Source organism: Astyanax mexicanus, chromosome 21 (genome assembly GCF_023375975.1).
Source record: "Astyanax mexicanus isolate ESR-SI-001 chromosome 21, AstMex3_surface, whole genome shotgun sequence".
In the NCBI taxonomy this organism is placed as follows: Eukaryota; Metazoa; Chordata; class Actinopteri; order Characiformes; family Acestrorhamphidae; genus Astyanax; species Astyanax mexicanus.
Genome location: NC_064428.1, coordinates 42379749 through 42395661, shown reverse-complemented (window position 1 = coordinate 42395661; position 15913 = coordinate 42379749). Strand labels below are relative to the sequence as shown.

Sequence of the window (15913 nt, the reverse complement as noted above, 5' to 3'; positions counted from 1 at the left end):
AGTTTCTTTTGCTGGTTGTCTGGACTCTTCCTTAGAGATAGGGTGATGGGTCCAGTTATCCGGGAGATGCTCAAAGTAGAGCCGGTGCTGCTGTAGGTCAAGAGAATCCAGCTGAGGAAAGTGTCACTGTAACTACTTAAACCATCTTTATTTTCTTGTGTTGTCCTGTAGGTGGCGCTATTAAACATTCTGACAGGTGAACAGAAGGCACAGCTGATCCTGCAGTCGGGTTCAGGACTGATGGGAAATGAGTCTGTGGTTAGAAAGGTCTTCAACAGTGTGCTCATGACTTCAGGACAGAACCACCTGGATATCTTCTTTACTACCTTCAACCAGACTGCAGGACAGGTGAGGATCACTGTGATCATGTTCTTGACTGTATCAAGATTCCAAGTCTTTCCCAGAAGTTAATTCCTAATCCTTTCTGTTCCAGATGAACGTGACCAGCATTCCTCCAGTGGTATCAGAGACCATTCTGAACATGACCCTGGAGGCACTGGTGTACCGCTTCCAGACCTTCAGTCCACAGAACTTTACCCTGTGGTTCCAGACCTATCTCCGCCTCTTCCTTGCTGGGATTGGTCCAAAGACCCTGTCAGTCATCCCCAGGAACATCAGCTGTGACTCCTACAGAGAAATGTAGGTTCCTGATCTACATCCACTCACACCTGTGTTCACATGCACAGTGTTCTCCACAGGAACACATTTATTCATTAGTTCATTCATCCTCCTTTCCACTGAGTCACTCTCTCATCCATTAATGAATCATAGATCATTTATTTATTTACTCTCTGCTGTGTGTTTGGGTTTGCAGAGTGAAGGGGTTTGATAATGTGTACAGTGATCTCTCTGCACTGCAGTCCAAGACTGTCTTCAGCTACACAAAGGACTACCTCGTGTACCAGTCCAGCCAAGGTGGGGCTGTTTTTCTGGGTATAATTGTATATTTTATTGTGTTTATATGTATGAGTTAACAGTGTGTAACATACTCTGGTGTTTCAGGTCAGTCCTGTGTGCAGTCAGTGAGCAGTGACTCTGATTGGCTGGTGAAGAACTTTGGTCGATTCTGGATGTTTGGATCAATTTCTGATTTCATCAGTCTGAAGAAAGACTTCAATGGAGTGAGTTACTCTACATTTACCTCAGCACCTTCTGATGTCTTGTCCTCCCTTGTCCTCACTGATGTTCTAGCAGTTTGCAGTTTACGGCATTCCTGTTCCTTGGAGATTTCTGCATTGTCCCTGAACTACCAAATCATGTTCCTGGCTGCTGATGGTGACGGTTTAGGGGTTGTTCTATATGTGGGAGGAGTTCCTACACGGGAGAATAGCTGGAGATATTAGATGGTTAATGTACTTTTTTCACCCTGTGTTTATTTCAAAGAACCCCTCAAAAAGTAAAGCATGAGTTTTGTACTACTGGTTGAGATTTTGTGGAAGCTTTTGTTTACAATAAATCAGTGTCAGAGTTAGTTACACATCACCATCCTCACTAATGGTTTAATATTTCAGAATGTTTGGACAGACCTGGCTTTGTATAAAACCTCTCTGCTCTGTTGCAGAACAATTTCTGATATCCACACTCTGTCCCGTAGGTGAAAGTGCTCTACTCGCTGACCGGTGAACAGAAGGCGGAGCTGATCCTGCAGTCGGGTTCAGGACTGATGGGAAATGAGTCTGTGCTTAGAGAGGTCTTCAACAGTGTGCTCATGTCTTCAGATCAGAACCAACTGGATATCTTCTTTACTACATTCAACCAGATTGCAGGACAGGTGAGGATTACTACGATCTGCAGAAATGTAACAAGGGTACTTTATCCAATGAAAACAGCCTGGTATCTTACCCATAATCCTGTTTGTTTCAGATAAACATGACCAGCGTTCCTCCAGTGGTATCAGAGACCATCCTGAACATGACTCTGGAGTCTCTGCTGACCCGCTTCCAGACCTTCAGTCCACAGGACTTTACCCTGTGGTTCCAGCTCTATTTGCCCCTCTTCCTTCCTGGGATTGGTCCAAAGACCCTGTCAGTCATCCCCAGGAACATCAGCTGTGACTCCTACAGAGAAATGTAGGTTCCTGATCTACATCCACTCACACCTGTGTTCACATGCACAGTGTTCTCCACAGGAACACATTTATTCATTACTTCATTCATCCTCCTTTCCACTGAGTCACTCTCTCATCCATTAATGAATCATAGATCATTTATTTATTTACTCTCTGCTGTGTGTTTGGGTTTGCAGAGTGAAGGGGTTTGATAATGTGTACAGTGATCTCTCTGCACTGCAGTCCAAGACTGTCTTCAGCTACACAAAGGACTACCTCGTGTACCAGTCCAGCCAAGGTGGGGCTGTTTTTCTGGGTATAATTGTATATTTTATTGTGTTCGTATGTATGAGTTAACAGTGTGTAACATACTCTGGTGTTTCAGGTCAGTCCTGTGTGCAGTCAGTGAGCAGTGACTCTGATTGGCTGGTGAAGAACTTTGGTCGATTCAGGAGTTTTGGCTCAGTTTCGGATTTTGTCAGTCTGAAGAAGGACTTCAATGGAGTGAGTTACTCTACATTTACCTCAGCACCTTCTGATGACTTGTCCTCTGTTTTGGCTTCAACAGGTAATTTCCCTTCTTTCTCCTGTAGGTGGCAGTGTTAAACTTACTAAGTGGTGAACAGAAGGCGGAGCTGATCCTGCAGTCGGGTTCAGGACTGATGGGAAATGTGTCCGTGGTTAGAGAGGTCTTCAACAGTGTGCTCGTGTCCTCAGATCAGAAACAACTGGACATCTTCTTTACTACCTTCATCCAGAAAGGAGAAGAGGTGAGGAACACTGTGGTCTGCACTGTTTTTCTATATTACAGTCTATATGCTATATTATTCTATGTTCTCTCACTTTACTACTGTAGATATTTCAGCTGTAAGTACTGTACCTTATCCAAGGGAGGAGAGAGCTGAGCCGGAAGGCAAAGCACTCTGGTCGATCCATGTTCCTACCCTTACCTATGGCCACAAGCTTTGGGTAGTGACCGAAAGAATGAGATTGCAAATACAAATCAGTTTCTTTTGCTGGTTGTCTGGACTCTTCCTTAGAGATAGGGTGATGGGTCCAGTTATCCGGGAGATGCTCAAAGTAGAGCCGGTGCTGCTGTAGGTCAAGAGAATCCAGCTGAGGAAAGTGTCACTGTAACTACTTAAACCATCTTTATTTTCTTGTGTTGTCCTGTAGTTGGCGCTATTAAACATTCTGACAGGTGAACAGAAGGCACAGCTGATCCTGCAGTCGGGTTCAGGACTGATGGGAAATGAGTCTGTGGTTAGAAAGGTCTTCAACAGTGTGCTCATGACTTCAGGACAGAACCACCTGGATATCTTCTTCACTACATTCAACCAGACTGCAGGACAGGTGAGGATCACTGTGATCATGTTCTTGACTGTATCAAGATTCCAAGTCTTTCCCAGAAGTTTATTCCTAATCCTTTCTGTTCCAGATGAACGTGACCAGCATTCCTCCAGTGGTGTCAGAAACCATTCTGAACATGACCCTGGAGGCACTGGTGTACCGCTTCCAGACCTTCAGTCCACAGAACTTTACCCTGTGGTTCCAGACCTATCTCCGCCTCTTCCTTGCTGGGATTGGTCCAAAGACCCTGTCAGTCATCCCCAGGAACATCAGCTGTGACTCCTACAGAGAAATGTAGGTTCCTGATCTACATTCACTCACACCTGTGTTCACATGCACAGTGTTCTCCACAGGAACACATTTATTCATTAGTTCATTCATCCTCCTTTCCACTGAGTCACTCTCTCATCCATTAATGAATCATAGATCATTTATTTATTTACTCTCTGCTGTGTGTTTGGGTTTGCAGAGTGAAGGGGTTTGATAATGTGTACAGTGATCTCTCTGCACTGCAGTCCAAGACTGTCTTCAGCTACACAAAGGACTACCTCGTGTACCAGTCCAGCCAAGGTGGGGCTGTTTTTCTGGGTATATTTGTATATTTTATTGTGTTTATATGTATGAGTTAACAGTGTGTAACATACTCTGGTGTTTCAGGTCAGTCTTGTGTGCAGTCAGTGAGCAGTGACTCTGATTGGCTGGTGAAGAACTTTGGTCGATTCTGGATGTTTGGATCAATTTCTGATTTCATCAGTCTGAAGAAGGACTTCAATGGAGTGAGTTACTCTACATTTACCTCAGCACCTTCTGATGACTTGTCCTCCCTTGTCCTCACTGATGTTCTAGCAGTTTGCAGTTTACGGCATTCCTGTTCCTTGGAGATTTCTGCATTGTCCCTGAACTACCAAATCATGTTCCTGGCTGCTGATGGTGACGGTTTAGGGGTTGTTCTATATGTGGGAGGAGTTCCTACATGGGAGATTAACTGGAGATATTAGATGGTTAATGTATTTTTTCACCCTGTGTTTATTTCAAAGAACCCCTCAAAAAGTAAAGCATGAGTTTTGTACTACTGGTTGAGATTTTGTGGAAGCTTTTGTTTACAATAAATCAGTGTCAGAGTTAGTTACACATCACCATCCTCACTAATGGTTTAATATTTCAGAATTTTTGGACAGACCTGGCTTTGTATAAAACCTTTCTGCTCTGTTGCAGAACAATTTCTGATATCCACACTCTGTCCTGTAGGTGAAAGTGCTCTACTCGCTGACCGGTGAACAGAAGGCGGAGCTGATCCTGCAGTCGGGTTCAGGACTGATGGGAAATGAGTCTGTGCTTAGAGAGGTCTTCAACAGTGTGCTCATGTCTTCAGATCAGAGCCAACTGGATATCTTCTTCACTACATTCAACCAGATTGCAGGACAGGTGAGGATTACTATGATCTGCAGAAATGTAACAAGGGTACTTTATCCAATGAAAACAGCCTGGTATCTTACCCATAATCCTGTTTGTTTCAGATAAACATGACCAGCGTTCCTCCAGTGGTATCAGAGACCATCCTGAACATGACTCTGGAGTCTCTGCTGACCCGCTTCCAGACCTTCAGTCCACAGGACTTTACCCTGTGGTTCCAGCTCTATTTGCCCCTCTTCCTTCCTGGGATTGGTCCAAACACCCTGTCAGTCATCCCCAGGAACATCAGCTGTGACTCCTACAGAGAAATGTAGGTTCCTGATCTACATCCACTCACACCTGTGTTCACATGCACAGTGTTCTCCACAGGAACACATTTATTCATTACTTCATTCATCCTCCTTTCCACTGAGTCACTCTCTCATCCATTAATGAATCATTAGATCATTTATTTATTTACTCTCTGCTGTGTGTTTGGGTTTGCAGAGTGAAGGGGTTTGATGATGTGTACAGTGATCTCTCTGCACTGCAGTCCAAGACTGTCTTCAGCTACACAAAGGACTACCTCGTGTACCAGTCCAGCCAAGGTGGGGCTGTTTTTCTGGGTATATTTGTATATTTTATTGTGTTCGTATGTATGAGTTAACAGTGTGTAACATACTCTGGTGTTTCAGGTCAGTCCTGTGTGCAGTCAGTGAGCAGTGACTCTGATTGGCTGGTGAAGAACTTTGGTCGATTCAGGAGTTTTGGCTCAGTTTCGGATTTTGTCAGTCTGAAGAAGGACTTCAATGGAGTGAGTTACTCTACATTTACCTCAGCACCTTCTGATGACTTGTCCTCTGTTTTGGCTTCAACAGGTAATTTCCCTTCTTTCTCCTGTAGGTGTCAGTGTTAAACTTACTAAGTGGTGAACAGAGGGCGGAGCTGATCCTGCAGTCGGGTTCAGGACTGATGGGAAATGTGTCCGTGGTTAGAGAGGTCTTCAACAGTGTGCTCGTGTCCTCAGATCAGAAACAACTGGACATCTTCTTTACTACCTTCATCCAGAAAGGAGAAGAGGTGAGGAACACTGTGGTCTGCACTGTTTTTCTATATTACAGTCTATATGCTATATTATTCTATGTTCTCTCACTTTACTACTGTAGATATTTCAGCTGTAAGTACTGTACCTTATCCAAGGGAGGAGAGAGCTGAGCCGGAAGGCAAAGCACTCTGGTCGATCCATGTTCCTACCCTTACCTATGGCCACAAGCTTTGGGTAGTGACCGAAAGAATGAGATTGCAAATACAAATCAGTTTCTTTTGCTGGTTGTCTGGACTCTTCCTTAGAGATAGGGTGATGGGTCCAGTTATCCGGGAGATGCTCAAAGTAGAGCCGGTGCTGCTGTAGGTCAAGAGAATCCAGCTGAGGAAAGTGTCACTGTAACTACTTAAACCATCTTTATTTTCTTGTGTTGTCCTGTAGGTGGCGCTATTAAACATTCTGACAGGTGAACAGAAGGCACAGCTGATCCTGCAGTCGGGTTCAGGACTGATGGGAAATGAGTCTGTGGTTAGAAAGGTCTTCAACAGTGTGCTCATGACTTCAGGACAGAACCACCTGGATATCTTCTTTACTACCTTCAACCAGACTGCAGGACAGGTGAGGATCACTGTGATCATGTTCTTGACTGTATCAAGATTCCAAGTCTTTCCCAGAAGTTAATTCCTAATCCTTTCTGTTCCAGATGAACGTGACCAGCATTCCTCCAGTGGTATCAGAGACCATTCTGAACATGACCCTGGAGGCACTGGTGTACCGCTTCCAGACCTTCAGTCCACAGAACTTTACCCTGTGGTTCCAGACCTATCTCCGCCTCTTCCTTGCTGGGATTGGTCCAAAGACCCTGTCAGTCATCCCCAGGAACATCAGCTGTGACTCCTACAGAGAAATGTAGGTTCCTGATCTACATCCACTCACACCTGTGTTCACATGCACAGTGTTCTCCACAGGAACACATTTATTCATTAGTTCATTCATCCTCCTTTCCACTGAGTCACTCTCTCATCCATTAATGAATCATAGATCATTTATTTATTTACTCTCTGCTGTGTGTTTGGGTTTGCAGAGTGAAGGGGTTTGATAATGTGTACAGTGATCTCTCTGCACTGCAGTCCAAGACTGTCTTCAGCTACACAAAGGACTACCTCGTGTACCAGTCCAGCCAAGGTGGGGCTGTTTTTCTGGGTATAATTGTATATTTTATTGTGTTTATATGTATGAGTTAACAGTGTGTAACATACTCTGGTGTTTCAGGTCAGTCCTGTGTGCAGTCAGTGAGCAGTGACTCTGATTGGCTGGTGAAGAACTTTGGTCGATTCTGGATGTTTGGATCAATTTCTGATTTCATCAGTCTGAAGAAAGACTTCAATGGAGTGAGTTACTCTACATTTACCTCAGCACCTTCTGATGTCTTGTCCTCCCTTGTCCTCACTGATGTTCTAGCAGTTTGCAGTTTACGGCATTCCTGTTCCTTGGAGATTTCTGCATTGTCCCTGAACTACCAAATCATGTTCCTGGCTGCTGATGGTGACGGTTTAGGGGTTGTTCTATATGTGGGAGGAGTTCCTACACGGGAGAATAGCTGGAGATATTAGATGGTTAATGTACTTTTTTCACCCTGTGTTTATTTCAAAGAACCCCTCAAAAAGTAAAGCATGAGTTTTGTACTACTGGTTGAGATTTTGTGGAAGCTTTTGTTTACAATAAATCAGTGTCAGAGTTAGTTACACATCACCATCCTCACTAATGGTTTAATATTTCAGAATGTTTGGACAGACCTGGCTTTGTATAAAACCTCTCTGCTCTGTTGCAGAACAATTTCTGATATCCACACTCTGTCCCGTAGGTGAAAGTGCTCTACTCGCTGACCGGTGAACAGAAGGCGGAGCTGATCCTGCAGTCGGGTTCAGGACTGATGGGAAATGAGTCTGTGCTTAGAGAGGTCTTCAACAGTGTGCTCATGTCTTCAGATCAGAACCAACTGGATATCTTCTTTACTACATTCAACCAGATTGCAGGACAGGTGAGGATTACTACGATCTGCAGAAATGTAACAAGGGTACTTTATCCAATGAAAACAGCCTGGTATCTTACCCATAATCCTGTTTGTTTCAGATAAACATGACCAGCGTTCCTCCAGTGGTATCAGAGACCATCCTGAACATGACTCTGGAGTCTCTGCTGACCCGCTTCCAGACCTTCAGTCCACAGGACTTTACCCTGTGGTTCCAGCTCTATTTGCCCCTCTTCCTTCCTGGGATTGGTCCAAAGACCCTGTCAGTCATCCCCAGGAACATCAGCTGTGACTCCTACAGAGAAATGTAGGTTCCTGATCTACATCCACTCACACCTGTGTTCACATGCACAGTGTTCTCCACAGGAACACATTTATTCATTACTTCATTCATCCTCCTTTCCACTGAGTCACTCTCTCATCCATTAATGAATCATAGATCATTTATTTATTTACTCTCTGCTGTGTGTTTGGGTTTGCAGAGTGAAGGGGTTTGATAATGTGTACAGTGATCTCTCTGCACTGCAGTCCAAGACTGTCTTCAGCTACACAAAGGACTACCTCGTGTACCAGTCCAGCCAAGGTGGGGCTGTTTTTCTGGGTATAATTGTATATTTTATTGTGTTCGTATGTATGAGTTAACAGTGTGTAACATACTCTGGTGTTTCAGGTCAGTCCTGTGTGCAGTCAGTGAGCAGTGACTCTGATTGGCTGGTGAAGAACTTTGGTCGATTCAGGAGTTTTGGCTCAGTTTCGGATTTTGTCAGTCTGAAGAAGGACTTCAATGGAGTGAGTTACTCTACATTTACCTCAGCACCTTCTGATGACTTGTCCTCTGTTTTGGCTTCAACAGGTAATTTCCCTTCTTTCTCCTGTAGGTGTCAGTGTTAAACTTACTAAGTGGTGAACAGAAGGCGGAGCTGATCCTGCAGTCGGGTTCAGGACTGATGGGAAATGAGTCTGTGGTTAGAGAGGTCTTCAACAGTGTGCTCATGTCTTCAGATCAGAGCCAACTGGATATCTTCTTCACTACATTCAACCAGATTGCAGGACAGGTGAGGATTACTATGATCTGCAGAAATGTAACAAGGGTACTTTATCCAATGAAAACAGCCTGGTATCTTACCCATTATCCTGTTTGTTTCAGATAAACATGACTAGCCTTCCTCCAGTTGTGTCAGAAATCATTCTGAACATGACCCTAGAGGTGCTGGTGTCCCGCTTCCAGACCTTCAGTCCACAGGACTTTACCCTGTGGTTCCAGACCTATCTCCGCCTCTTCCTTCCTAAGATTGGTCCAAAGACCCTGTCAGTCATCCCCAGGAACATCAGCTGTGACTCCTACAGAGAAATGTAGGTTCCTGATCTACATCCACTACACAGTAGTGCTTAAAATTCAGTTTTATGGTCTATTATTTCTTACTTCTATGTGTTTTCTAATTCGTTCTTACTTTCATTCCTTTACAGACTTAAAGGGTTTAATAATGTTTACACTGGCCTATCAATCTTACAGTCTGGACAAATATTCAATTTCGTACAAGACTATCTTCTGTACAAGTTCAGTCAAGGTGTGTGTTTCTGATGTATTATGTATTTGCTATAATCTTCATGTATGTTAGTGTGTTGTGTTACAGTATGTTTTCCTCTACAGAACCGAATGGTCTGAGTTGCTATAGCGGCGGGAGCTTCTTTGTCTTCCTCAAGAGCTTCTTCCTCAGTTTTGGGTTTCCTGACTTGAGTGGAGTTCTGTCCATCATCCCGGCCAACCGACAGAAAGAGGTACTGCTGACTTTAAACCTGAGAGGAAAAAGCAAGTTTTAGATTCAGCCAGAACCACAGTGAAAGATCCAGTCTTTAATACAGCCAACAGCCATCCAGTATCACTGTTACTGACCAGACCATGAGTAACCCAGTCAGACCAGTAGCACTGTTACTGACCAGTCCATGAGTAACCCAGTCAGTCCAGTAGCACTGTTACTGACCAGTCCATGAGTAACCCAGTCAGTCCAGTAGCACTGTTACTGACCAGTCCATGAGTAACCCAGTCAGTCCAGTAGCACTGATACTGACCAGTCCATGAGTAACCCAGTCAGTCCAGTAGCACTGTTACTGACCAGTCCATGAGTAACCCATCAGTCCAGTAGCACTGTTACTGACCAGTCCATGAGTAACCCATCAGTCCAGTAGCACTGTTACTGACCAGTCCATGAGTAACCCAGTCAGACCAGTAGCACAGTTACTGACCAGTCCATGAGTAACCCAGTCAGACCAGTAGCACTGTTACTGACCAGTCCATTAGTAACCCAGTCAGTCCAGTAGTACTGTTACTGACCAGTTCATGAGTAACCCAGTCAGTCCAGTAGTGCTGGTTTATCTCTCTCTCTATAGTAACTGTGTTTCTTCTCTCTGTTCTGTAGCTGTTGGACTCCATCTCTCCAGGAGAACTGAGCCAGTTTCTGAATGGGACGAACACAGTCGGTAACGGGTCAGATCTCTGCACGTTCCTCAACAACTACAACAGGACCAACCAGTACCTGGAGAAGGTACACCTGTGTTCATCCCCTCTTTCTCCCTCTACTTTTACTCTCAGTCTTCTTCCTTCATTCAGTCCTGCTGTTTCTCCCTCAGTTTGACTCTTTCAGATGTATTTAATGCAGTAATCCATATTTAAAGCTCTCTGTTCTCTCCATTCCTCTCTCTATCTCTTCTTTCCTCCCTCTGGATCTCTGTGCAGGAGCCGGTTGTATCTGCAGCTGTGGGCAGGCAGACGTTGGCATGTGTTTGGTCTCGTGCTCTCAGTGCGTCGTCTCAGGATGAGGTGGATCAGTGGTTTAATGTCAGACTGGGTCGGTACCTGCCCTTCCTCAGCTCTCAGCTCATCAACTCCACTCAACTCAGCAACGCCTCCTGCCTGTCCTACAGGAAACTGTGAGTCTGTGTTTGGTGTGGTGTTAAATCATTCTATCATTGTTAAGAATTACATCTTTCTGTGATCTAAAAATAACGTAGTATTATTATTATTATTCTGATCAGGGTTTCAGTTCTGGGGAGCAACTATAATTTCTCAGGCACTGATTTCACCCCAGCTGATGTCTACAGCTCTATAAAGTCTTATCTGAACAGCAGTGGTAAGCACAGCTACATTTATCTCTTTCTATCTCTCCCTCTGTATGTTCATCTGTACTCTGGAGTCTCTACACATTTATTAAGTTTATATATAAACGTGTTTCTGTGGTTTATGTATGTGAGCATATCTGTATCTTGTAGATGGATCTCCACGCTGTTATAACTCCTCTGATCCCCTTCTGAACTCCACTGCCTGGTTTTCTAACAACATTGGATTCTTCATCACCTTCATCACCCTCACTGACCTCCAGTCCTTTGTATCAGACAGCAAGGTAACAAACACACACCCTCTTATCTACATTTGTGTTAGTAATTAAGGTAATTTGTACACACTGAGGTTTTATTGTGTTCTGTAGATCGGTGTGTTTCTGGAAAATCCTCAGAATCTCCAGCTGTTTAACAACACAGCAATTTCAGCCGACGTCACCAAATACTACAGCTCCCAGTTATTCATCCAGAACCCTGCCTTAAACCCCCTCAGGTAACACCTACACACTAAACACTACAGCTCCCAGTTATTCATCCAGAACCCTGCCTTAAACCCCCTCAGGTAATATATGGCTAGTGCCACATATCCTGCATCCATTTGGTTGGCTATTCCAGTAGTACATCCAGTGTGTGTTCATATATGTTGATCATGATCTCATCTACATCCCCATTTCCAAAACAGGTGTGACACTGTGTAATATTTAACTGCATGTGAAATCTGAATTCAGTGATTTGTTAATATTGTAGAGATGAAATCTTACGTTTGTTAACTTGGACAAATCTTTCATGTTCAGACAGTCCTTTTTTCATTTTCTGGTATCCAAAATAGGCTTAGATCTGGCTGTAGGCCCAAGCTTTTCCCAGTTGGCTGTGACTAACATTCATTTTGCTTAGTACATGAAGGGTTTTGCTAATTTATTCTAGCACGTTCAGCATTATAGCTGTACCTCTGACAATCCTTTAAACAAGGTCATATTTCTTAATACCCAAGCAGCACCACTACAGACTTGGCTAGATCCCCATTCCCAACACTCATTTTATTTGCATTTTTTATGCTTATTCTTCAATTTGTTAATCAGCCTAACACATTTCTACTCTCATTGCTTTGATTGTATATTTCATAACTTGGAGCGAGACTGGAGAGTTATTGCTAGTATAATGTTGTCAGTGTTGTCATAAACTACTCCTCCTACCATTGATATTTCCTTATTTTTTTGTTTGGCTTAATTTTTTTGTGTTTGTGTGTAGTTTGCCAGGTGTTCTCTTGTGTGGAGCTCCAGGTCCTGTGTTTGTGTCTCGTGGAGCTGAAAGCTTTAAAACAATCCTGGACAGCATTAATACATTTTGCAGTGCTGTTGATCTGGAGGTACTTTCTATTTTATATATTATTTTTTTAAATGATAAAATAACTAATATATTATGTGTACAGTTGATATGTGTCAAAATAGTAGTTAACATAATATCAATTAATCAAGTGCTTAGTGTTCATTTGTGACCCTGTGAACATAGTTGATGTTTCAACATTAGTACTTTAGTAATTAGTAATTAGATTTGTCCCTGTTTTAATTCACCTCCTTCCTTTCCCCTCAGGTCTCAGCAGCACTAGTCACAAACTTCCCCACTATATCCACCTCCACCATCCAGACACTTGGAAACCAGAGCGTTGGTCTGACACAGGGTCAGATATCCATTCTGACCCCCACTGTGATTAACAGCACTCTGCCTACACTCAGCACCGTCACAGGCTGGAACCAGGGTCAGGCCAACGCCCTCATCAAGAGCATCACTAGTGCAGGATTCACTGTGAGTGTACACTGCACACAGAACACCTGGATACGATGTTCCTGCTCTGACCTGGAGAACATTTACTACCACTAGTAAAGACCTTTAACAGCAGGTTACCATGATTTCTGTTAGTAGTTTGTAGAAATTAAATTCTGCATTCTCATTGGATGATTTACAGATCAACAGCGCCTCCTCTCTGGTGTCTTTGGGAACTCTTGTTGGAGGCGTTCCCTCTGCAACAATCAAGAACATCCCATCCACTCAGGTTCTGACTGCATCCCAGAATCCAACATTCATCACCAACATTCTGTCAGCGCCAGTGATTCTCCAACGTTCAGTTGTCCAGAAGGTAATTCTGCATTTAGAATCACGTTAACATATATGTTTGTGTTATAATTTCAGAGTGGTGCATTCGTCTGCAAACCCAAGGATGTTTCATATAACGGAGGAGTCTCTCTTCTGTTTAGTGTATTTCTTTTAATCATTAACATAAACAGTCAAGGGTTAACAGAGGATTGCCTCTACCTGAGAATCAAATCCACACAGATAAGTCAGATAACACCAGACCAGATTCCATGGTAAAACACAGAAACACAGAAAGAAAAACAACATCAAAGCAATAATATAAAGTTCTTCTCCTCCTCCTTGTTCTAGATCGTCTTTGTGGACAAGACTAAAGTGGTACAGAATGTTCCAGATGCTTTGGCAGCATATGTTCCCCGAGTGCTGCTGACAAACCTGAAATCTGTTGATGTTACACTGATCAATAAGAAGAGCTGGAGTCAACAGCAGGTAACAGATTACTCACCTGTCCGTTCACTCCGCCCACTAAACCTGTAAAAACCACAAGTCTGTTTCTGAATATCCCTGATTTACCTGATCATGTAGCTCTCTGACTGTTTATATTCTGTTTGTTGTGTTTGTGTTTGTTTACCAGGCTACTGTGCTGTTTGGAGCCGTTTCTAAATCCACAATTGATACAGAAGTGTAAGTTATATACAATCAGAGATTCATGTCAACTTGTACAGCTTACAATAAAAAAAACAGTCCATGCTACACAGCTATAATATACACTACACCAAGTGGGACAGGGTAAATTTAATCTTAATCGTCTTCAAATGAATCCTTGTGTAAGTGTTTTTTAATGTCCTGGCTATATCCGCACAATGCTTAAATTATATCTCAATAATCGTGATCCCCATAATAATATTGTATTTACCCCATTTACAGTCCTAAATCTGTTAACTTGAGGATACCTTAAACTTCACTGAAATGAATCGGACCTCCACAATTGGCTTTGTTAAAAATAAATGTCTCATCAGTAATAATTTGTGTTTACAGGCTGTCAGAGTCATTACTGCAGGGATTCACCTCCAGCTCAATAAAGACTCTATCACAGCAGAAGATCAGACAGCTGGTAACAGCCTGTAGACCACGTCCAGGCAGGAACAAGGTCGTCCTGAAAGAGTCTCAGGTATTTACAGTCCTGATATTCAGACATCCTGCTTTATTATTATGTAATAATAATTAAAGAGGAAAGATGGTGTAACACTGGTGTAATGGTGGATGTTCTGTGTTGTAGCTGTCCTGCATGTACAACGCTATGAAATATGACACAACTCTGAGCTTCACTGACGTACCTTCAGACATGCTGCTCTACTACAGGTGTGTACCTACAACATCTACACACTTACAGACTATTTAAGGATTCTCTTTAAAGTGTGAATCATGTTCTCTGTAAACTAATGGATTCTATATGTGTGTATTGTAGCTATAGTAGGGTTAAGACAGTGAACTGCAGGTCGTACTTCAGTGCTCTGGGTGCAGCAGATTTCTCGGTTCTTTCCAGCGTTCTCAGCAAACAGACGTTGTTCAAGAACGCTCAGAGCTGCCTGGTAAATCACAAAACACACAAATCAACACTTTCTTTAAGATTAATACTAACAGATATACACTCTAACATGGTCTTTGTTCCTGTAGGGTATATCTGGGTTTAAGCTGAGCAAGGATCAGGTGGGGGTTCTGGGTAATATGATCTGCACACTGAACCCATCCTACATCCAGAACTCTGATCCACTCATCCTGGAGAATCTGAAGAACTGTGGAGATCTTTCTGACACTCAGGTCACCGCCATACAGACACTGCTATTCTCTGGAAACACTCAGTATGGGTAAGAAAGACCTAATGGACAAATGTAATGCTTTCAGAAAATAATTTTTTATGTCAGCAGTAGTAATATGACTATTGTATTAGTTACTTAACAATAAAAAACAATCAATACATGCTGCTTGCCAATGAGAAAATTATTGTAAAATATTGTAACATTGTAGTCAGAGGAATTCTGTATGTATTCATGTGCAGGGTTCTTTGTAAAAGGTAAATACACAATACTTTGCAGAGAATAGGTGTACAAAGTGTGAATATATTATAGTTGATAATGGTGCTAATTGTTTGCAGGTATAGTAGGATTTAAGTGGGATTTGAAAGCATATAAACCAGTATTTTGGCCAACTTGACTTCTGGTGGCCAAACTGGGAATTGCAGTGAATTGGTAGTGATTAGTGACATTTTTCAGGCCTGAAAACTGCATATCCAGATGAATAAAAAGAGGTATTTTGCTTGTTAAACAGGCGGAGCATTAAATAATCCACACAGCATTATAGCATATTCAAAGAAGCCGAAGTCGATGACTTCCACTGCTAAGATCACATTCTGTTAGTGTATACAGAACCTAAAACTTCGATTAAATTACAAAATTATGGGAAAGTGGATAAAGGATAGTTCTTGAAATGTATTTGTGGTTCAATGTCCTCAAAAGTATCTGTTCTTCCTCAGTAATCCCTCAGCATGGAATCTGAGAACTCTTCAGCAGCTGGGAACCCTACCCCTTTACTTCAAACAAGACTTTTGGGGCAAATTCAGTTTTGTAAGTGACGTTCATTGATGATTTTATTATTGTTATTAAATAAAAACTAAAAATAACTTACATGAGGTGTAATGATCTGTTTTTGTTTGTCGTAGACTGTAAGGAAAATGTATTTCAAGTCATTCATGACATTCCTGAGAAAGAGGAAAACTCCAAAGTGGAAGCTGAGAAGATTGTTCAAAGCATCTACAGTTTCCAGATTTAGACGTTCTGCAGGTATC

At 42.6% G+C, this 15913-nt stretch overlaps 1 protein-coding gene across 50 annotated transcripts in view; it reads left to right on the top strand.

The window, feature by feature from the left end:
• LOC103028009 (serine-rich adhesin for platelets) overlaps positions 1-15913 on the top strand; it is a 55612-nt gene that overhangs the window by 14416 nt on the left and 25283 nt on the right. For 11 of the 50 annotated variants that reach the window (XM_049469906.1, XM_049469908.1, XM_049469920.1 and 8 more), the window contains 23 exons: positions 2245-2345; positions 4055-4173; positions 7699-7794; positions 8841-8921; positions 9014-9219; positions 9334-9434; positions 9518-9645; positions 10284-10409; positions 10601-10794; positions 10900-10994; positions 11134-11264; positions 11349-11473; positions 12229-12346; positions 12571-12783; positions 12944-13114; positions 13420-13557; positions 13703-13752; positions 14107-14239; positions 14348-14430; positions 14537-14660; positions 14746-14936; positions 15602-15692; positions 15788-15908. In XM_049469906.1, the coding sequence (XP_049325863.1) occupies positions 2245-2345; positions 4055-4173; positions 7699-7794; positions 8841-8921; positions 9014-9219; positions 9334-9434; positions 9518-9645; positions 10284-10409; positions 10601-10794; positions 10900-10994; positions 11134-11264; positions 11349-11473; positions 12229-12346; positions 12571-12783; positions 12944-13114; positions 13420-13557; positions 13703-13752; positions 14107-14239; positions 14348-14430; positions 14537-14660; positions 14746-14936; positions 15602-15692; positions 15788-15908 (2936 nt within the window). Of the gene's footprint in view, positions 1-171; positions 349-433; positions 640-814; positions 916-1594; positions 1772-1863; positions 2070-2244; positions 2346-2640; positions 2818-3223; positions 3401-3485; positions 3692-3866; positions 3968-4054; positions 4174-4741; positions 4823-4914; positions 5121-6275; positions 6453-6537; positions 6744-7698; positions 7795-7967; positions 8174-8840; positions 8922-9013; positions 9220-9333; positions 9435-9517; positions 9646-10283; positions 10410-10600; positions 10795-10899; positions 10995-11133; positions 11265-11348; positions 11474-12228; positions 12347-12570; positions 12784-12943; positions 13115-13419; positions 13558-13702; positions 13753-14106; positions 14240-14347; positions 14431-14536; positions 14661-14745; positions 14937-15601; positions 15693-15787; positions 15909-15913 lie in introns of all 50 variants that reach the window. The other 39 variants (XM_049469916.1, XM_049469914.1, XM_049469913.1 and 36 more) reach the window with 22 other exon arrangements.